Here is a 23,124-nt window from a genome sequence, read left to right as displayed (position 1 = left end):
TTGACTCTTGCCTGATAGAATTTGGGGCTCTGACATTTCTCTTTGCACTAATCATTGGGGTTGATTTCATTATTGCTCTGGACGTTGGTCCCCTTCCTCCCTGGTCCCCTTCCTCCCTCACCGCATATGTGTGTCCTCCCAAAGTGTGTGCACTCTGGCCCAAAAGGTCAATCTCCCCATAGACAGGAAGACCCTAAAGTACATATGAGACTCTATATAGAAATTATAATCACAGGTCCTCTCTCATTCATCCAGCACTTTTTACATCTTCCAAGGCATTTCGTTTTTACCCTTTCTTTTTTGAATAAGTAATGCATACGTGGTATGAAATTTTAAAATATGAAAATGATATAGGAATGAAAAATAACTTTTCCTCCATCCTTTCCTCAGCCACTCATTATTCCTGTCTTGAGGCAAACAGTGTAACCAATTTCTTTGGTATCCTTTCAGAAACACTGAATTCATATGGATGTTTTTAGCCACTTTCCACACCCCACCCCTACCCATACAATGTACCTTGAGTACACTTTTCACTTGATTCTCACCACACCCTGTAAAGTAGGTGATTCTCTCCCCATGTTACAGATGAGGAAGCTAAGGCTCAGACACGGGAGGTGACCTGTCTAAGGTTTCCCAGACTGTAAGTGGAAAATCCAGGGCTGATGTTGCAGTTTTTGTCTGCATTATTTCCTCCATACTGGGAAGTGTCAGGTCCTGTGCCTTGAACGTGGTAGAAGATCTCTAAACACTTGCTGGTAGCTAGAGTGATTAAGAAAATCCCCCCAATTCCTTGAGTCATATTAAAATTGCTATGGCAGACTCTAGATGTAATGCTGGTGAGCATCAACCGGTAGTTAGCATTAGGGAGACAAAAACTTGATCTTTCTTACTGTTTCCTGGAAATATTCCCCCTCTACAGATCTATTCAGGTCCACCTGAGGAAAGTGCTGCACCCCCAGTGCCTCCACCTCGAGTGACAGCAAGAAGGCACAAACCAATCACGATTTCAAAGCGCTTGCTGCGGGAAAGGACAGTGTTCTATACTTCTCCCCTGGATGAAAGTGAAGGTCAGTACTGAGGTTCACCCTTAGCTTCTAAATGGTTATGAGACGCAAAGAGGATATTAAAGGGCAGAAGTGGAGACGTAACTATTTTTCTCAATGTAAAGGTAGATGTTTCCTGGCTCCTGGGCCAGGCAAAGCAAGGTTTGTAAAATTTGTGCCTAGAGAGCAAATTAGTCTTTTGGCAGTGGATAGGACAAGGATGAACCTATAAATCTAGCTACCATGATCCCTTAGGAGGCCAGTGGAGGATCCAAAATGTTCTTAGATCTGTACTTCAATACACTGACATGGGTGAGCAATGTGTTTTATGAATGTTCTGAGATTTTAAATTCAAATGCAGCTAACATGGAGGAGTGACATCAGCAAAATGGCTGAATAGGAGTTTCCAGTGCCTGTCCCCTTATAGTAACATCAATTTGAACAACCATCCATGCATGAAAATCCCTTCCCAAGAGCTATGGAATCCAGCTGAGAGATTACAGCACCTGAGTGGAGCACAGAAATACGAAAAAGTGCACTGCAGATGGTAGGAAGGACATTTTCATATTATCCATGTCACCCTTCATCTAAGCTCACACAGCACAATGCAGAGAGAGATACCCTTCCCATGGGGGAAGGAGAGTGAAGTGAGCACCCAACTTCACCTTGAAGCCCAGTACCAGGCCTACCCCAATGAACCTCAGCACCAACTCATCCCCTCATTTACCCAGGCTCTAGGCCTTCCCCTGTAGACTCAGAATCCAAGCCTACCACAGCACCAGACTGGCCCCATGGCCCCAGACTGCAGGCTGGCCCCTGAAGCCCTAGTCTCCAAGATGTAATCACTGACCCAGCCTCCAGGCCAGCCCTCTGTGGACCCAACCTCCATGTCTGTCCCAGTGCCAAGCCAGCCATGTGGCCCCAGGCTCCAAGCTCATTCTTGCAGATCCAGGCTGCAGGCTTGCCCACCCACTAACTCAGGCACCAGACCAGCCTCTCCAAGGACGCCAGCAGCAAGCCCACCTGTGGATCCCACCTGCTGGCCTGCCAAGAATCTCTGGTTGTGTTGACCGGTAAAGGGCTTTCCTTGCCAAAGCCAGTCTGTAAAGACTGGAAGATGTGCCTAATTATTTAAATAGGCCACAAGGATCAAGAATAATAAGGGAAACAAGACACCACCAAAGGAACAAAATCAAGCACCAGGAACCAACCCTAATGAAATGGAGACCTATAAACTGTCTGACAAGGAATTCCAAATAATTGTCTTAAAGATGCTCAGTGAGCTACAAGAGAGCATAGATAGACAACTAAACAAAATCAGGAAAACAATACATGAGGAGTTCAATAAAGTGATAGAAACCATAAAGAACCGAATAGAAATTCTGGAGCTGAAGAACATGATGACTGCACTGAAAAAATCAGTAGAGAGTTTCAACTTCAGACTCAACCAAGCAAAAGAAAGAATTAGTAAGCTCAAAGACAAGTCGCTTGAAACTATCCAGTCAGAGGAATGAAAAGAAAAAAAATTTAAAAAGAGTATAGACAATCTGAGACTTATGGGACATTACCTACTGAATCAATATACACATTATTGGAGTCCCAGAAGGAGTAGAGAAGGAGAAAGGAGCAGAAAGCCTATTTAAAGAAATAATGACAGAACACTTCCTAAATCTGAAGAGGGAAGTGAACATCTAGATGCATGAAGCCCAAAGAAACCCAAATAGATTAAAAATAGAGATTTTCACCAAGACACATTATACTAAAATTCTCAAAATTCCAAGACAAACAGAGAATTTCAAAAGCAGCAAGAGAAAAGTGAGTCATCACATACAAGGAAACCCCCATAAAACTATGAACAGATTTCTCAGCAGAAACCTTGCAGGCCAGGAGAGAGTGGGATAATATATTCAAAGTACTGAAAGGAAAAAACTGCCAACCAAGAATACTATACTGGACAAAGCAGTCCTTCAGAAATGAGGGAGAAATAAAACTTTTCCAGACAAACAAAAGCTAAAGGAGTTCATCACCCCTGAAACTGGTTTATAAGAAATGATAAAAGAGGTTCTTCAAGTTGAAACAAATGGACACTAACAACATGAAAACACAAGAAAGTATAAAACTCATTGGTAAAGATAAGAATGTAGTCCAATTCAGAATATTCTAATACTGTTACAGTGGTTTGTAATTCACTTTTAACTCTAGTATAAAAGTTAAAATACAAAGTATTAAAAATAACTGTAGCTACAGTAATTTCTTAATGGATGCACAATCTAAAAAGAGATAAATTATGACATCACCTCCTCTGTGAAGGAGAAAGTGGAAGGGAATATTGAATGCCTACTCTGTTGTTCCATAATATCATTTTTATTAGCTAAATTCATTTATTTGTTTATTCACAATCTCCCCAAATACATACCAGAGAATATAATCTCTATGCCAGCAGAAATTATTTTTTCACTCTGTATTCCTAGTACCGGCACAGCACACAGCATATTGTAAATCCTCCATAAATGTATGTAATAAATGAACTGGGTGTTAGTAGACCCAAGGTATAATTTCATCTTGGCCACTAGCTTATTGAGTGACTTGGGCTAGTCATTTCCCCATTCTGGGTCTTGGATTGCCCCTCTGTGTGATGAGGGCTTTGTGCCAGATCACCAATGGGATCACCCAGTCTAGACATTTATTTTCTTTGACTTTTTTTTACTCTGAGATATAATTCATATGCCATAAAATTCACCCTTTTGAAGTGTATGTCAGTAGTTTTCAATATATTCACAAGCTTGTGCAACCATCTAATTCTAGAACATCTTCATCACCCCAAAATCCCTGTACCTCCCAATACCCCCCTCCCCGCAATCCCTAGCATTCACTAATTTACTTTCTGTATCTATGGATTTGCCTATTCTGGACATTATTCATATAAATAGAATAATACAATATGTTGTCTTTTTGTGGCTGGCTTCTTAGCATGATTTCAAGGTTCATCCATGATGTAGCATATATCAATACTTCATTCCTTTTTATGGATAAGTAATATTGTGGTATATAAATATACAACATTTTGTTTATCCATTCATCAGTTGACAGACACTGGTTGTTTCCACTTTTGGGCTATAATGCTGCTATGAACATTTGTTGACAGATTTTTGTGTGATGTATATTTTCAATGATCTTGGGTATATACCTAGCAGTGGAATTGCTGGGTCATATGTTCACTTTATGTTTAAACTTTTGAGGAACTATTTTGAGGCTATTTTCTAAAGCAGCTGCGCCACTTCACTTTCCTACCAATAATGGATGAGAGTTCCAATTTCTCCATATCTTTTCCAACACTTGACACTTCATTTTGGAGTTTTTTAAGTAAAAATTATATATTTTTAAGGTGTAGAACATGATGATTTTATACACATATTACATAGTGAAATGATTACTACAGTCAAGCTAATTAACGTCATCTCCTCACAAGTTACTACTTTTTTTTTTTGGATGAGAGCACCTGAAATCTACTGTCTTAGAAGATTTCCAGTATTCATTACAGTGTTATTAACTATAGTCATCATATTGTACATTAGATCTCTAGACTTATTCATCCTACATAACTGCAACTTTGTATCATTTGAGCGACATCTCCCCATTTCCCTCTCCTCCTCACCCCTGGTAACCACTGTTCTACTCTGCTTCTATGTATTCGACTTTTTTAGATTCAACATGTAAATGCAGTTTACAGTTTTTTTCTTTTCATGTCTGGCTTATTTCACTTAGCACAATGTCTTCCAGGTTCATCCATATTGTTGCAAATGACAGGATATCCTTATATGAGTCTGAATAATATTTGCATATATACATACATCACATTTTCTTCATCCATTTATCTGTCAACAGACACTTAGGTTGTTCCCATATCTTATCTTTTTAATTCTAGCCATCCTAAGTGGCTGTGAATCTGTACTCATTTAATCCTCTTCACTTCCCACATAAGGTGGGTATATTGAGATCTCTTATATACGGAAGGCACTGGAGGCTTAAAGAGGATGAATAGTTTGCCCAATTCACACAGCTACTGAATGAAAGAGCAGCAATTTGCATCCATCTTTTTCCAGAGCTCATTTGTCTACTATAATATGTAGTTCCTATAACCTGTCTGACCACTGTTTTGAGAAGGAACAAATCCTTCTATTCATCACCATTCTTTACCAGTAACATTTCATTATCTTACCCCAAATTTGTTATTCCCCTTGTATATAGTATTTCAGTGAGTCCTCCACCATCATCATGGACTCCTTCATACTCCCATAACTAACCCTGTCCATTCCACCCCCTTAACATCTCTTGAATCTGTTTCTCTTTGCTGCTACTGCTCCACTTTAGATCTTTCTCATCAGAAGTCCGCTATCTTGTCTCTTTACCTCCAGCCTCTCTGGTCCAGTCTACTTTTCATAATGAACCTAAAAGGATATTCTAAAAATACATGTGATAATGCCACTTCCCTGCCAAAAGAAGTTATAGTCCTCTGCAGCCCAGTGATAAAGTTCATATTCCTGAACATGGCATTCATGTCTTCATGATATAGCCCCAATCCACCTTAACAACCTCATCTCCAACTCCCCACACTTTTCATCTAAAATTCGTTCCTATGCTCAAGTCACACTAAAGTTTTGTTTTTATTTTACATTTTCTTATACAAACCACGATCTTTCACTTCTCCAAGTTGCTGTCTGTCTGAAATTCCCTTTTCACTTTTTTCCACCCAGCTCAAATGTTACCTCTTTTACAGGATCTTCTCCAGCCCTTCTAGACAGAATTAGCATTGTCCTCCTTATAGCACTTATTTGCATGATTCTACTTTTATTATAATAATTGATCTATTTCTCCTGCTGGACTAGTGTGCAAACTCTCAAAGCTCCTCCCTATGACTTACCCACACATAAAAGAGAGGCCCCCAGTTGACCACTTGCCTATTTATGAGTCCTCCTTGTATGATACTAATTCCCTCCTAGTTCTCTGCAGTTTCTGAAGCTGGTCTGTGTGTTTTCCTGTGGAAATGGATGGCTGGTTGGAGAAAGGCGATGATACTGAACTCTTATTACCTGATAGGAGCAATGAACTCTCTCTTCAGAAAGAGTATAGACTCTGCAAACAGACTTCAAGCTTTTAAAATTCGATCTGCCACATTAGTTTTGTGACACTGAACCTCTCAGTGCCTTAAAGTCCTTATCTGTAAAATGGGACTAATAAGAGTTTACTACTTTTTAGAGTAGTTTTGAAGATTACCTGAGATAATCCAGGTAAAACACTCAGAACAGGACTGGGCACGGAGCAAGCGCTCAAATAATAGTATCTGTTATCATTATCATTATTATCACTGTTATTATTATTATCATTACTATTTTGTCATTATTATTCAGCATATCCAAGAACCTGAAAATGGTTTCACTGGCAGAAGGGCCTAGTTCCAAAGTCCCCATTGCTGCTATCACTCCATCCCCTAGTTCTCCAAGCCAGGAAAAGATCCTTTCCCATGTAGAAGGTAGTGGCCTTTCTGAGACTGTGTATGTGGATTATCTTTATGAGATTGGACCTATTATATTATATTGATATGATGATGATAATACTGTTATTGCCTCTAGGGAAAAGCCAGCCCCTGTTGTCTCCTGTAAAGGAGAGCAGGGATAGAATTCCTATGGTTTCTCCTCCATAAGAAGAAAGTATTCAGATAGAAACATGTAACTGAGATATTGGGCCTAAAGCATGTGAGAGAAGGAATTAATGTCACTGTTAATTTCATTGTTTTGAGAGGGTAAATGTGGTTGAGGTTACTCCTGAGTGCTGGAGGTTTAAAGGTGGCCTTTGCCATAAGGCATGTCCTGGAAGCATGTGATCTAGTTACATGGCACTCCTGTGCTTATGTCCCTCCTATTATTTATAAGCCTTTGGTAATTTTTTTGTTTGACTGCTCTAGTCTGATGGCAATTGTGCTAGGGTTAAAAAAAAAAGCAGGGCCATATATCTACCCTGGGACCAGAGTTGGGGAACTATAGAGGAATTCCTCTTGGCCCTGACCCCTGTGGTGGTGGCAGCAGTGATTGGTGATAGGTTCCCAAGAAGAAAACTCTCTGGGAGAAAAAGTCTTTGCAGCAAGACTTAACCCTTCCTTCCCACATGGAAACTCTTGCCTCATTGTCCAGTTGGAGCATAATAGTATAAATAGTAACTAACAATTAATGAGTGTTTATTATGTACCAGGCACTGAAATAAGTATACCATCTCATGTAATCCTCACCACAACCTCATGAGGTAGGTACTATTATTATACCCATTTTGCTGAGGAGAAAATTTGATGGACAGAGAGATTATGAACTTGCCCAAGGTCCCACAGTTGGTAAGAAGCAGAGCTAAGATTCAGACCTGGCCACAAAGTCTGCATTTCTTTTAACATTTTATTATGGAGAGTTTCAAACATAAACAGAAGTTGAAAAAAATAAGTATAGCATACTCCCCATGAACCTATCACTCAGGTTCAACATTTACCACCACACACCCCATCTTGTTTCATCTGTGCCCCTACCCACTCCCCAAACCCAGACATCATGCCATTTCATCCATAAATGTTTCAGTATGTATCTCTAAAAGATAAGGACTTTTTTTTAACCAAAATTGACATACCATCATCATACCTAAAAGAACAGAAAACAAAATAAACCAGTAATTCCTTAATATCACTATCTAATCAGTGTTTAAATTCTCCTATTGTTTCATTTTTTTAAAATCAGGATTCAAATAAGATCCATGTATTACAATGGGTTGACATGTCTCTCCTGTCTCATTTAGCCAACCAGAACCTCTGTTCTTAACCTACACTCTGATCTAGGTTTTCTATTAACGAGGAAGGTGACATTTTCCTTATAGCAGTAGTTCTCGATCAGGGGTTCATTGACAGTTTCAGGGGGCTTCATGAATCTCTTAAAATTAGTTTTCAAACCTTTGCATGTATTTGTGTAGGTTAATTTTTCTAGGGAGAGTATCCCTGGCTCTCATTAGAGTCTCAAAGCTTTAAGTAAGACTCAGAACAACTGAAAAGCATGTACTATTGTCACAGGAAATTGTAGACCACAAAAGCTAGAGGAAGAACATAAAGTGGTTAGTTGGAGATTTCTTTATGAGGGTGGAGAAAGAAGTTACATTCTGTTAAGTTTATTAACTTGAAATTTGAGAGATCTTTACAAATTACTTTTGAGAGAAATAGAAATAGTTAAGGATTAACTGATGTTTTTATTTTAAAAGAATAGAATATACAATTGATTGGAGACCCTTAAGTCCCTTTTGAATTACATAATCCTTTGAATAAAGCATCTTGATGTATTGTGGTTTTACTGAATTGTGGTCATGAAAATCATACTCAGATCTTGAACTGAATTCCCTATTTGATGGGACCTGTGACTCCATATGAATTGGAGTAGGTAAAGACTGATTTTGTGGGATATTGTTGATTTTTTCCATAATAATAACTCCTTTGAAAATGTGTATAATTTTTCAATATTATGTATGCATGTATAAAAATGAAAAGGTGATGAATGTTGTCATTAATCTTCTTTCTTTGCACCAACTTTTCCTAGCTGAAATCCAACATCAAACACCCAATGGTACCATCACAAGCAGTATAGAACCCCCCAAGCCACCACAATACCCAAAGCTGCCTATTCAGAGGAGTGGGGAAGCTGATCCTGGGAGGAAATCCCCAAGCAGGCCTGTTTCAGATGGCAAGTTGGAGTCATGCCCTGAGGTGGACATCGGGAAGTTGGTGCCTAGGCTGCAAGATGGAGGGACCAAGGCCACACCAAAGGCCACCAATGGACCTGTGCCAGGCTTTGGGCCCACCAAAGCTCCCTCTTTCCACATAAAGAGACCAGCTCCTCGGCCCGTGGTTCACCACAAGGAGGGTAAGTACTTGGGAATCCCATGGGACCCAGAACTGAACCCAACTACTTTGCACCTTGAGATCTTTCTGAGGTTGGTATATTTAAGTAGAAATCTGTTCCAGCATACTACCCCTAATATTGGAATGGTGGGCAAGAACATAAAAACCATTCACAATGATCACTAGAATGTAAACTCCATGAAAGCAGGGATTTTTGGCCTGTTTTATTTACCTCTATATCCCAAGTGCTCAGAATAATGCCTAACTGTCACATACTAGGCACTTATTATTTGTGGAATAAATTAATAATAATGATATTATTTATTAATACTATTATTGATACTGTTGCCATTTATTATCTGCTATGTGCCTGGCACTGTACTAGGTACTGACATACTATTTCTGATCCTCACCACCTTACTATGAAGAATATATTATTATTGTTTTTTTCTACTACAAAACTGAGGCTCCTAGAGGCAAGTGACTTGCCAAATGATCACAGCTAAAAGTAACTGACAGCTAGGATCTAAATCTTACCAAGTCTGGCAGGCACCAAAGCCTGTGTTCTTTCCAATAAGACAGAACTATCACTTTACCTTCCTATAAGAAGCTTTGAATCTGTGAACTGTTGTTTTCTGATTCTCACATTTTAGTTTAGTAGAAATAGGGACAAAGAGGCACAACTTCTGTAAAACTCTGGACTTTTAAATTACAAATTCAAGATGTGACTAACCTCTACAAATTTAATTGGCTACTACATGTGGAGACTCATGTTGGGAGGTTGGGGCTAATCCGGAGAGGATTTGGTTGGGGGGATATAATTCTTTATTTTTTTAACGTCTATTGCCAATCCTCCTCCTTTTCTTTTTCCCTTTTTCTCCCCAAAGCCCCAGTAGATAGTTGTATGTCATAGTTGCACATCCTTCTAGTTGCTGTATGTGGGGCACTGCCTCGGCATGGCCGGACAAGCGGTGTGTCAGTGCGTGCCCAGGATATGAACCCGGGCTGCCAGTAGCAGAGTGTGCGCACTTAACCACTAAGCCACAGGGCCGGCCCCGGGGGGGATATAATTCTATGAAGATAGTATGGTATAATGGAAAGAATATGGACTTTGATATCACAAAAGCTTAGATCCAAATCCTGGCTTTTTTAATTTCTAGTTAAATGAACTTCTAAAAATGTGCCTTATGTTTTATATCCTTTCCTGTTCCAAAAAGGATTTAAGGCATTTCACAATACAGGAAAAATGTAAGAACTTAAAAATAGTAAGAATAATCTATTCAACAAGTATTTATTGAGTACTTACTGTGTGCCTGGCCCCATTCTAGGTGTTGAAGACATAAGAGTGAATAAGACATGCAAGGTGCCTGCCCTCTTGAAGCTTATATCAGGGCTTAGCAAACTATGGCCTTAAAAGGTAGAGTCAGAGGGAGAAGGTCAAATACCATATGATTTCCTTCATTAAGTAGTAGATAATAACAACAATAAACAAACACATAGAGACAGAGATTGGATTGGTGGTTACCAGAAGGGAAGGGGGGAGGGAGGAGGGCGAAAGTGATAATTTGGCACATGTGTGTGGTGATGGGTTGTAATTAGTATGTGGGTGGTGAACATGATGTAATCTATGCAGAAATAGAAATATAATGATGTACACCTGAAATTTATACAATGTTATAAACCAATGTTACTGCAATAAACAAAAAATTAAAAAAATAAAATTTAACAAGGACCAAAAAAAAAAGATAGAGAAAAAACAAAGGAAAAATAATGTGTCATGATGTGAAAATTATATGTAATTTAAATTTCCATGTTCATAAACAGAAACATGCTCTTTCATTTACATATTGTCTAGAGCTGCTTTCACACTACAACAGCAGAATTGAGTAGTGGCAACAGAGACCTTATGGCTTGCAAAGCCTAAAATATTGACTATCATACTTTACAGAAAAAGTTTGCTGACTTCTGCCTTAGATTCTAGAATACAGGTAAGAAAAAATAAGGCCAAGAGGGGGAAAAATGGTAGGATAGTAGGGAGATGTAAAGAATGGAGTTAGTACACAAAATGTTTCCTGTGAAGCCTTACACACTTGCTGGAGCAGTGTCACAGATTTGGCTCCAAACTTTCTAGAGAAAACGAAAAGAGAAAGAACTCAACAATTATATAATTCCAAGTTTTTAAAGTAACAACAAGCCAGTTGTTCAAGTAAAGCACAACTCTTCTGCTTTCGGGCTGATGGCATTGTCTCATAGCACAATTCAGTAAAAGCTATTCTATGGGGGTCTAATAAGATTTCCACTAAGTAACTGACTCTGTGAATTCTCTGGCTTGACCCACTGATGCATCTGTATGGTTACAGTTAAGTTATTTAACCTCTTTGCACCTTGGTTTCCATATCTGTAAATGGGAGAAACAGCTCACCTCACAGAATTATTGCTAGGGTTAAAAGGAATAACAAATAAAATATTTAACATATGTTAATTTCCTCCCCCTGCCCTTCCCCTCCCTAAGATTTGCCTCTTCTGGGAAGTAGCCAAGTAAAGCCAGACTTCTATGTAGACATCTGCCAGATCCTATCAGCTCAGCACACATAGTACTTAGTCCTTGCTATCAGTTCTACCTTCACCATCTTCTGCTGCAAAGTTAAATCCCAGCGGCATTCCCCTCTTCCCCTTCCTCCACAGTCTTGCCCCAGGCTGCTGGCTGCAGATGCCCTGATTGAATGATTTCAGTTAAGTACTGATCTGACTGTCCAGTATCAGCCAGACAATCTAAATCTGCACCACAGCATTACCTGGCTTTGCTTTTTGCCTTAAATCAGTTAGCAACAGGCTAGTGTGATGCAGCTTCTTTCAAAGCCCCATGCCTCCAGCCTTGGCTACAGAATGCAAAACTAAGATAGTAGTCCTAGCCTTGGTGAAGAATTAGCCAAAACTCTGCTGTAGTTGCCTCTTTGAGCCTTGCCCATTCCCACCTCCTTACCTCTTATTCCCTCCCTTCCTCCTCATTTTGGCTGCCACTCCAGTGATAGATTCCAGGCATTAGCACAGATATCAATTGAGCAAAAACTACAAACAGCTCTGACCCTGAGCTATAAACTGATAGTTGTTAGTCCCAGGTGCTGGCCAGCAGCCTGAATGACAGTGTCACAGGGAGGGAGCTGTTACCTCCACTGACCCACTCTGCACCTTGCAGTTGTCATTCCACTTCAGCTCTGTTGATCAGAGCTTTGCCTGCCATCCTGAGGGTCAATGCACAGCAACCTCGTTGCTTTAATAATCCAACTATACCATTGTCCTGTCCCGCATCTTCACCCCTTACATTGATCCAACATTTGAGTACACTTGATATTCTCCACATTTTTTCTTAGCAATTAAAAACAGCAAAAGCAAGGTACAGGTTAAATTGCTTTGTTTCCTGACAGTGAACTTTACAATAAAATAAATATTGTTTGCTGATATAATTTTGTCAAGGACCATTTTCTGTTCCAGACATGGAAATGGATACTTTCTCTTCTTCAATTGCATCTAATCATTGTGATAGGCCTGTGAGATAGGTTTTATTCTCCCTATTTCACAGATGGAGAAAGTGAAGCTCAGAGAAGTGAAACAAGTGAAACTCAGAGAAGTGAAACAACTTGCCCAAAGTCACCCAGGTTATAAGATATTGAAATGGGACTTGAACCTAGGCTTCTTGGGTACCACATTCTTATTTTTTAAGCAGCTTTAGCTACCTGCCCTTTTCTGTTTTCAAAGAAGTGTTCACTTTGTGGGGAGCAAAGTTATACAAGCCCAATTTCCTGCCTTCCTTTGATGTTACTGCCTCTTACAAGTCCTGGCTTTGGAAAGGGCATTTGTGTATCTTCTACAAAGGTACTTTCCTTTGGGGAATGGAGGTGGAGGACGTCTGCTTACGTGTATTTGCTCATTTATTCAGGCATAGTGCTATGCAACGGGAGAGACAAAGATGAAAGGCCACGGTCCCTGCCCTCCAAAGGTTCATGTTGAGGCTGACATGTAAGCAACCAGTCCCGGTCAAGTGTGATTCGTGTTCTAGCAGAGGTGAGAATAAATTCCACTAGGAGCATGAGGCAAGGAGACCTTCACTCTGCTTGAGGATCTGAGAATACATACACACTGGGACCCTATGACATATGAGTTTAGGAGCCCTTCTTAACTCTTCCTCTATCTTGACTGAAGAGAAAGACTTCATGCTGGTGGCATGCTCTTGGGCTTTTAGAAAGGGTACTTGTAAGGCCTTGCTCAACCACAAGGCCATCAATTCTCCACTGGGGTGACTAATGCTATGAGTGGCATTTGCATCTGCTCTAGAAGTATTAGGAACAGATTTGTTCTTGCAGTAGTGGGCTGTGCTGATCATTACTTACATTTTCTTGTTAGGACTTATTATGCTTGAATAATCTACTGTGTTTGGTTTTAATTCTCTGCTTTTCCTGGAGCCTAACTCCAGATTGATCCACAAGGGTGATTCGTGGCTAAAGGAGAAGAGAGGCTTTAGGGTGAGCATGGGAGAGTGTCATAGAAAGAAAGAGATAATTCTAGAAGACTGGGGGAATCTACAAGGGCAAACAACCTCTCCTTTGTGCCCTCAGGTTGGGTGCAGATGGATAAAAGGAAAGGTGGCAAAAAGTTGCTTAAGGTTGAAGACTGATGGCCATCAGGTCCTAAGAAATCTACAGATGCTAATATTCTTTGGTTATGGTCATTCGACAGAGAATGGAGAGGGAGGGAACCGGTTGGGCTAAAGAGAGAGATCAAATTTGTGGTAAAAGTCAGATTGTGGACCAAGGTTAAAAGAAATTAAGAGGGGAGGGATGTCAGCCACATGGCAGAGTAAGCTGTTCCCCTAGGCTCTCCCTCCTGATATACAATGAAAAAGACATTCATTAACTGATAGACGACATCCACATAACACAATGGATGTCTGAGAGATCCACACAGCCATACCTCTGAAGGTGGATGTGCTGGATCCCCCGGGAGGCAGTGGAACGAGGTAAGTGGATCTTCTCTCCCTCCCCAGCAGCAACAATCTAGGGCATGGGACCTCGCATGGTGGACAATGTGTGACTCTGAGAAGAGAAGGGGGAAAGGCAGCCCTCTGCAGGGAACGCTTTCACTCAAAGAGTTGCTTCCTAGCCCATGGGAACACTCCACACTGGGGTAGCTGACCCACCATGGGGGTGCCCCCACCAAGCCAAGCAGTCCAGGTGGGCAGCCGGTGAGTGCAGAGTGGGAGCACAGGCAGGAAAGAAGGCACCTCCTTCCTCCCCATCCAGCCTGGTGCATCAGCTTGGCTGGTCGGCCAGGACAGGGGATCCCTGCCAGAGTGCCTGCACCTGTGTCTGTGTAGAAAGCAGCGGCAGCCAGACACAGAGAGTCCTATCAGCACAACTTCCAGTGGACAGGCACAACTGCCAGGGGTTGCTGCACGCTCAGAAAACACAGCTCCTGCCACTCCCCCGGTGGTGGCAGGTGGAATCTGCGACCAGATACTACCACTATGAGACAGCACAGGTCCACCCCATCAAACAACATGAAGAAATACATTAACACACCAGACCAGAAGGAAAATGACAAGTATCCAGAAACCAATCCTGAAGTCACAAAAATTTACAATCTAAATGACAGAGAATGCAAACTTGTTATCATAAAGAAACTCAACGCGTTACAAGAAAACTCAGAAAGACAGTTCAATGAACTCAGGAATAAAATTAATGAGGAGAGGGAATTCTTCACAAGAGATTGAACTATAAAAATAACAAATGTTGGAGATGAAGAACACAATGAATGAGACAAAAAAAATCTAGCATCCTTAAAAATCAGAGCTGATATTATGGAGGACAGAATTAGTAATTTAGAAGACAGTAATATAAAAATGCTTCAGGTGGAGGAGGAGAGAGAACTGAGACTAAGAAGAAATTCTCCAAGAAATATCCAACTCAATTAAGAAATGCAACATAATGATTGTAGGTATTCCAGAGGTAGAAGAGAATGAGAAAGGAGTAGAGAGCTTGTTCAAAAAAATAATAGATGAGAACTTCCCAAACCTGGGGAAGGAGCTTGAATTACATGTAAATGAAGCTAGTATAACTCCTAAGTGCATCAATGTAAAAAGACCTTCTCCAAGGCATATATTAGTAAAACTGGCAAAAGTCAATGACAAAGAAAAATATTAAGGTCAGGTCAGCAAGGCAGAAGAGAACAACCTACAAAGGAACCTCTATCAGGCTTTCGGCAGATTGCTCAGCAGAAACCTTATAGGCAAGGAGAGAGTGGAATGATATATTGACAATACTGAAATACAAAAACTTTCAGCCAAGAATGCTCTATCCAGCAAAATTATCCTTCAGAAACAATGGAGAAATAAAAACTTTCCCAGCTAAACAAAAGCTGAGGGAGTTCATCGCCACAAGACTCCCCCTACAAGAAATGATCAAGAAAGCCCTCATACCTGAAAAAAAGAAGAAAGGGTTTACAAAGACTTGAGCAAGGAGATGAATAGACAGACAAAGTCAGAAAATTCCAGCTCTATATCAAAACAGGTTAGCAAACAATTATAACATTAAAGATAAAGGGAAAGAAAGCATCAAAAATAACTATAATCACTTCATTTTAATCACAAACTCACAACACAAAACAGAATAAATTGTGACAACAATTACTTAGACAGGGAAGAGGAAAGGGATGGAAACTGCTTGGGCTAAGGAGATAAGAGGCTATCAGTAAGTGGACTATCTCATCTATGAGCTCTTTTATACAAACCTCATGGTAATCACTAAACAAAGAATAACAGAGACACAAATCATAAATACTGAGAAAACCATCATAGAAAATCACTAAACTGAAATGGCAGTCAAAAATACACAGGAGAAGAAACAAGAGAAATACAGCACAACCAGAAAACAAGGGATAAAATGGCTGTATTAAGCCCTCATATATCAATAATCACTCTAAATATAAATGGATTGAATTCTCCAATCAAAAGACACAGAGTGGCTGCCTGGATTAAAAAACAAGACTCAACAATATGCTGCCTCCAGGAAACACATCTCAGCTCTAAAGACAAAAACAGGGTCAGAGTGAAGGGATGGAAGACAATACTCCAAGCTAATGGCAAAGAAAAGAAAGCAGGTATTGCCATACTCATATCAAAGTGGACTTCAAGATAAAAAAAGGCACTTAAAGACAAACCGCGGCAGTAAATAATGATAAAAGGGACACTACACCAAGAGGACATAACACTGATAAATATATATGCACCTAACACAGGAGCACCAAAGTACATAAAGCAACTATTAACAGACCTAAAAGGAGAAATTAACAGCAACACAATAATAGTAGGGGGCCTCAACACCCCATTTACATCAAAGGATAGATCAAATAGAAATTCAACAAAGAAATAGTGGAATTAAATGAAAAACTAGAGCAGATGGACTTAATAGATATATATAGAACACTCCATCCAAAAACAGCAAAATACACATTCTTCTCATGTGCACATGGAACATTCTCAAAGATAAACCATATGTTGGGAAACAACGCAATCCTCAATAAATTTAAGAAGGTTGAAATCATATCAAGCATGTTTTCCGACCATAATGTTATGAAACTAGAAATGAAGCACAAGAAAAAGGCTGGGAAAGTGACAAATATGTGGATACTACACAACATGCTATGGAACAACCAATGGATCAATGAAGAAATTAAAGGGGAAATCCAAAAATGTCTGGAGACAAATGAAAATGAAAATACATCATACCAACTCATAGGAGATGCAGCAAAAGTGATCCTAATAGGGAAATTCATACAAATACAGGCGCAACTTGACAAACAAGAAAAATGTCAAATAAGCAATCTTAAACTACACCTAACAGAACCAAAAAGAAGAACAAAGTGCAAAATCAGCAGAAGGAGGAAAATAATAAAAATTAGAGCAGAAATAAATGAAATTGAAACCAAAAAAACAGTAGAAAGGATCAATGAAACTAAGAGCTGGTTCTTTGAGAAGATAAACAAAATTGACAAACCTTTAGCCAGACTCACTAAGAAAAAAAGAGAGAAGGCTCAAATAAATAAAATTAAAAATGAAAGAGGAGAAATTACAACAGATACCACAGAAATACAAAAGATTATAAGAGAATAGTATGAAAAACTATATGCCAACAAATTGGACAATCTGGAAGAAATGAATCAATTCTTAGACTCATACAACCTCACAAAACCAAATCAAGAAGAAATAGAGAATCTGAATACACCAATCACAAGTAAAGAGATTGAAACAGTAATCAAAAACCTCCCAAAAAACAAAAGTCCAGTACCAGATGGCTTCTCTGGAGAATTCTACCAGACACACAAAGAAGTTTTAAGACCAATCCTTCTCAAACTTTTGCAAAAATTGAAGAAGACGGAACACTTCCTAACTCATTCTATGAAGGCAACATCACCCTGATCCCCAAGCCAGAAAAGGACAACACAGTGAAGAAAAATTACAGGCCAATATCGCTGATGAAGATAGATGCAAAAATCCTCAATAAAATATTGGCAAACCAAATACATCAGTACATTAAAAGGCTCATACACCATGATGAAGTGGGATTTATACCAGGGACACAGGGATGGTTCAACATCTGCAATCAATCAATGTGATACACCACATCAATAAAATGAGGAATAAAAATCACATGATCATCTCAATAGATGCAGAGAAAGCATTTCACAAGATCCAACATCTTTTTATGATAAAAACTCTCCAAAAAATGGGTCTAGAAGGAAAGTACCTCAAAATAATAAAAGCCATATATGACAAACCCACAGCCAACATCATACTCAACGGTGAAAAACTAAAAGCCATCCCTCTGAGAATAGGAACGAGACAAGGGTGCCCACTCTCACCATGCTTATTCAACATAGTACTGGAGGTTTTGGCCAGAGCAATTAGGCAAAAAAAAAGAAAGAAAAGGTATCCAAATTGGCAAGGAAGAAGTGAAACTCACGCTTTTTGCCGACGACATGATGCTATATATGGAAAACCCTAAAGAATCCATTGGAAAACTATTAGAAATAATCAACAACTACAGCAAAGTTGCAGGGTACAAAATCAGCATACAAAAATCAGTTGCATTTCTATACTCTAATAACGAACTAACAGAAAGAGAGCTCAAGAAGACAATCCCATTTACAATTGCAACAAAAAGAATATAATATCTAGGAGTAAATTTAACCAAGGAGGTGAAAGACCTATACAATGAAAACTATAAGATATTATTGAAAGAGGGGGCCGGCCCAGTGGCGCAGGAGTTAAGTGCGTGCGCTCCGCCTCAGTGGCCCGGAGGTTGTAGGTTGAGATCCTGGATGTGCACCGATGCACCGCTTGTTAAGCCATGCTGTGGCGGCGTCGCATATAAAGTAGAGGAAGATGAGCATGGATGTTAGCCCAGGGCAAATCTTCCTCAGCAAAAAAGAGGAGGATTGGCATCAGATGTTAGCTTAGGGCTAGTCCTCCTCACAAAAAAAATATATATATATATTATTGAAATGAATCGATGATGATGTAAAGAAATAGAATGATATTCCATGCACATGGATTGGAAGAATAAACATAGTTAAAATATCCATATTACCTAAAGCAATCTACAGATTCAGTACAATCCCAGTTAGAATCCCAATAACATTCTTCACGGAAATAAAACAAAGAACCCTAAAATTCATATGGAGCAACAAAAGACCCCAAATAGCTAAAACAATCCTGAGAACAAAGAACAAAGCTGGAGGCATCACAATCCCTGACTTCAAAATATACCACAAAGCGATAGTAATCAAAACAGCACGGTACTGGTACAAAAACAGACACACAGATCAATGGAACAGAATTGAAAGCCCAGAAATAAAACCACACATCTCTAGACAGCTAAACTTTGTCAAAGGAACCAAGAACATACAATGGAGAAAGGAAAATCTCTTCAATAAATGGTGTTGGGAAAACTGGACAGCCACATGCAAGAGAATTAAAGTAGACCATTATCTTATGCCATACACAAATATTAACTAAAAATGGATTAAAGATTTGAAGGTAAGACATGAAACCAAAAAACTCCTGGAAGAAAATATAGGCAATACTCTCTTTGACAAAGCTCTTAGAAGCATCTTTTCTAGTACCATTCCTACTCAGGCAAGGGAAACAAAAGAAAAAATAAACAAATGAGATTACATCAGACTAACGAGCTTCTGAAAGGCAAAGGAAACTAGGAACAAAACAAAAGGCCACCCACCAACTGGGAGAAGATATTTGCAAATTATATATCTGACAAGAGGTTAATGTCCAAAATATATAAAGAACTCATACAACTCAACAACAAAAATTCAAACAACCCGATCAAAAAATGGGCAGAGTAGGAGCCGGCCCGGTGGCACAAGTAGTTGGGTGTGCGTGCTCTGCTGCAGCGGCCTGTGGTTCGCCAGTTTGGATCCTGGGCACGCACCGATGCACTGCTTGGCGGGCCATGCTGTGGCAGCATCCCATAAAGGGTGGAAGAAGATGGGTGTGGATGTTGGCCCAGGGCTGGTCTTCCTCAGCAAAGAAAAAAAAAGGGGAGGAGGATTGGCAGATGTTAGCACAAGGCTGATCTCCTCACACACAAAAAAAATGGGCAGAGGATCTGAACCAACAGTTTTCCGAAGAAAATTTACAGATGGCCAATAGGCACATGAAAAGATGTTCAACATCACTAATCATTTGGGAAATGCAAATCAAAACTACAATGAGATATCACCTTACACCTGTTACAATGGTTATAATTACCAAGACAAAAAATAACAAATGTTGGAAAGGATGTGGAGAAAAGGGAACCCTCATACACTGCTGGTGGGAATGCAAACTGGTGCAGTCACTGTGGAAAACAGTATGCAGATTTTTTCAAAAAGTTAAAATAGAAATACCATACAATCCAGCTATCCCACTACTGGATATTTATCTAAAGAACTTGAAATCAACAATTCAAAGGGACCTATGCACCCCTATGTTCATCGCAGCATTATTCACAATAGCCAACACGCGGAAGCAAACCAAGTGCCCGTCAACTTATGAATGGATAAAGAAGATGTGGTATATATATACAATGGAATACTACTCAGCCATAAAAAAGGCAAAATTGTCCCATTTGCAACGACATGGATGGTCCTTGAGAGTATTATGTTAAGCAAAATAAGCCAGACAGAGAAAGACAAACACCACATGATTTCACTCACATGTGGTGGATAAAGAAACACATAGACAAAGAGAACAGATTAGTGGTTAACAGAGGGGAAGGGGGTTGGGGGGTAGGCATAAGGGGTAAAAAGGGACACATATATATGGTGACTGACAAATAATAATGTACACCTGAAATTACACAATGTTATAAACTATTATGACCTCAATAAAATAATAATAAAAAAACACATATGTGATGCATATATATTTAAAAGTCTGGTGGAATTATAAGTAATCTTTATTTTTCTCCTTAAAGTATTCTAGACTTCTTGAAGTTTTGTGTTGAGCATTATTATAAACAAGAAGCTATAAAAGAAAAAAACATTCTTTAATGTTTGATTGAAAAAGGCTTATGGAAATTATTATTATGAATAATAATATGGATAACTTCAGATTTCATATGAATAATTTTATGAAGTTAAGTAACTTCTACTTCCAAAGAGTCTGATATATTATAGGATAAAAATTTCCAGAAATAGTAATAAGAAAGTTTGATTCAGTGAAAAAAATATAGCATTTGGTTAAATTAGCAGCAAGAGCTACCATGTCTGAAATAATTCTCACAGTAAAGTTTACTATAAATAGAAAAAAACAGAAATTAAGAGGAAGTACAGTTTGGTAGAAAGACCATAGGCTCAAAAGACTTTGTGGAGTCTCAGATGTGACTTAGGCTCCAGAGTCTCCCAGATGTGAATTTGAATCTTGGCTCTGCCTCATCCTAGCTGTGAGACCTTAGGCAAATCACAAGCTCTCTGAGCTTTAGTTTTCTCATTTGTAAAATGAAGGTAATAATTGTGCCCATTAGGATCACTGTAACAATGAAATAAGATATCTATGTGCTTTGCACTTAATGAATACTCAGTAAATGGTAGCAGTTGTTTTGCTTTTATAGAGGCTAATTACTAGCCACATGATCTTAGTTAGGTAAACTTCACTTTTTTGAGCCAGTTTTCTCAACTGTAAGTGGGGACAATGCCTACATTGCAGGCAAGTTTTTTGTGGGGATCAAGTAAGATTTGGTATACAGAGCGTCTGGTAATACAATAGAAGTTCAAAAAATGATAGTGCTACTGGGTGGGTAACAACCTCTCAGTAAATGGCAGGCATGGAAGATGGTAGATGTCTACTATTCTAGATTCTCCAGCCTATGAGAAGCTTTAAACCTCAAATGTATATGTCATAAAAAAAGCTCAGAGCTACTTTTTCTATCCTCAACCTGTCTCTGACCATACCAAACACCCAGAAAGAGGAGGACCATTGTTGAGCGGAAGGGGCAAGGAAGGAATCTTAGCCATCCCTCAAGGTCCGGCTTAAGTTCTATTCCCTCCACAAAGCCTTCTGACAATCCTGCTCCAGGGAAGTCTCCCTTACCTTACTTCTTTCACCCCCGCACCCCCCAACTTTTGGCTCTCTAATGTGAATGCTAAGTTACGGTACTCATACTTATTTCCTTTGAGTATGACTTAATTTTCCAACTAGTTTTAAGCCCCTGGAGGACGAAGTCTATGTCAGATCATCTGTGTGCATTTCTTGTGAGAGCATAAGGCTGGGCACAAAAGCTCTCAAAAAACACCCAGTATATTGAACACCTTTCGCTTAGGTTTCAGAATAGCCCTGAAATTTGGGTATATCATGTTTGTGTGTGTTACAGATGGCACAGCTGGGGACTTAAAAAGGGAAAGCTTTTTCCATTGTCCTTCTAATGGACTGAACTACATTGTTCTCTATTCAATAAATATTTATTGAATACCAGTTACATGCAAAGCCATTTACTTGGGCCTCTGGTGAATACAAAGATGGATCTCAACTGGATCTTGCTCTCAAGTTGCTCCCATTCTAATAGGGGAGATAGAGCCACCAAAACAAAGAGACCTGATTCAAAGTACAAGACAATTAATGCCTCAAGAGCCATAGAAAGGAACTTGGAGCATCTTAGGCTTCCTAACAGATATGGCACTTAAGCTGAGTCTTGATGGATGATGCAAATTTGGGCATGTGGGAATAGGGTAAATGGCATCTGGGAAAGAGATGATTCATTGTAAGATATGTACAGGGAACAACAAATAATACTGTTTGTTGGGACTGTAGGATATGTGAAGAGAGGAATAGTGGAAAGATAGATCAGAAAGACCATTTGAAGCCAAATAGAGGAGGATAGTGAATTCCAGGTTAAAAGTGTGTGCGTTTATTTTACAGGCAACAGGGAGCTAAATCTAAGTCCAAATCTAACTCTAAATCTATCTATCGTCTATCTATCGAGAGATTTTTTTCAAGCTAGTTAGGTACATGATGAGAACTGGCTTCCAGAGTCAAAATCAGCATATAAAAGTCAGCAGGAAGAGACATAGGTCTATAGACTATATCATGGACCCATTGATCTGGAAAACAGTCCAAGTCTACATTGTACAGCTAGGGAAGTGATCTGCCCAAGGTCACACAGCAAGTTAGTTTTAGTCTTAAGACTGGAACTAGGTCTCTTGACTCCCAGTTATATTACTCTTCTATCCCTGCCTCCTCAGTTTGACATTGTGGCAAATTAGAGGCAGGAGAGAACAAGATTGGGGTCTTTCAACCAAGAAAGCCCTTTGCTGCTACTTCAAAGTTTGACTTGTAATGAATCATCAAGTTGGAGCTCCCAAGAAAGAGCCTAGGAGCACACAAGGCTAGTGATGTTTGTTTTGCAAGGCCTTGAGTTGATGTCCATTTGGATGTGGCTGTAACTTGGGAAGGAAGGGGGTTCATATTTCAGGGAGTGTCATCTAGTTCTCTCATCAAGGGAAGTGGTAGCCCTAGGATGGACACAGCTTCAGGTAGAAATATTTTCTGGCTCTGACTGTAGCATATGCTTCCTGTCCAATACTCCCTCCAGTAACCAGTAGAAATGGAACAGCATT

The 23,124-nt window shown here is 39.4% G+C and overlaps 1 protein-coding gene across 3 annotated transcripts in view; it reads left to right on the top strand.

The window, feature by feature from the left end:
- OPHN1 (oligophrenin 1) overlaps positions 1-23,124 on the top strand; it is a 578,007-nt gene that overhangs the window by 482,525 nt on the left and 72,358 nt on the right. For all 3 annotated transcript variants that reach the window (XM_058536058.1, XM_058536059.1, XM_058536057.1), the window contains 2 exons: positions 920-1,067; positions 8,660-8,983. In XM_058536058.1, the coding sequence (XP_058392041.1) occupies positions 920-1,067; positions 8,660-8,983 (472 nt within the window). The remainder of the gene's footprint in view (positions 1-919; positions 1,068-8,659; positions 8,984-23,124) is intronic.

The sequence above is a fragment of the Diceros bicornis genome, chromosome X (assembly GCF_020826845.1).
Source record: "Diceros bicornis minor isolate mBicDic1 chromosome X, mDicBic1.mat.cur, whole genome shotgun sequence".
Classification (NCBI taxonomy): domain Eukaryota; kingdom Metazoa; phylum Chordata; class Mammalia; order Perissodactyla; family Rhinocerotidae; genus Diceros; species Diceros bicornis.
This window is presented reverse-complemented; position numbering and strand designations above follow the sequence as displayed.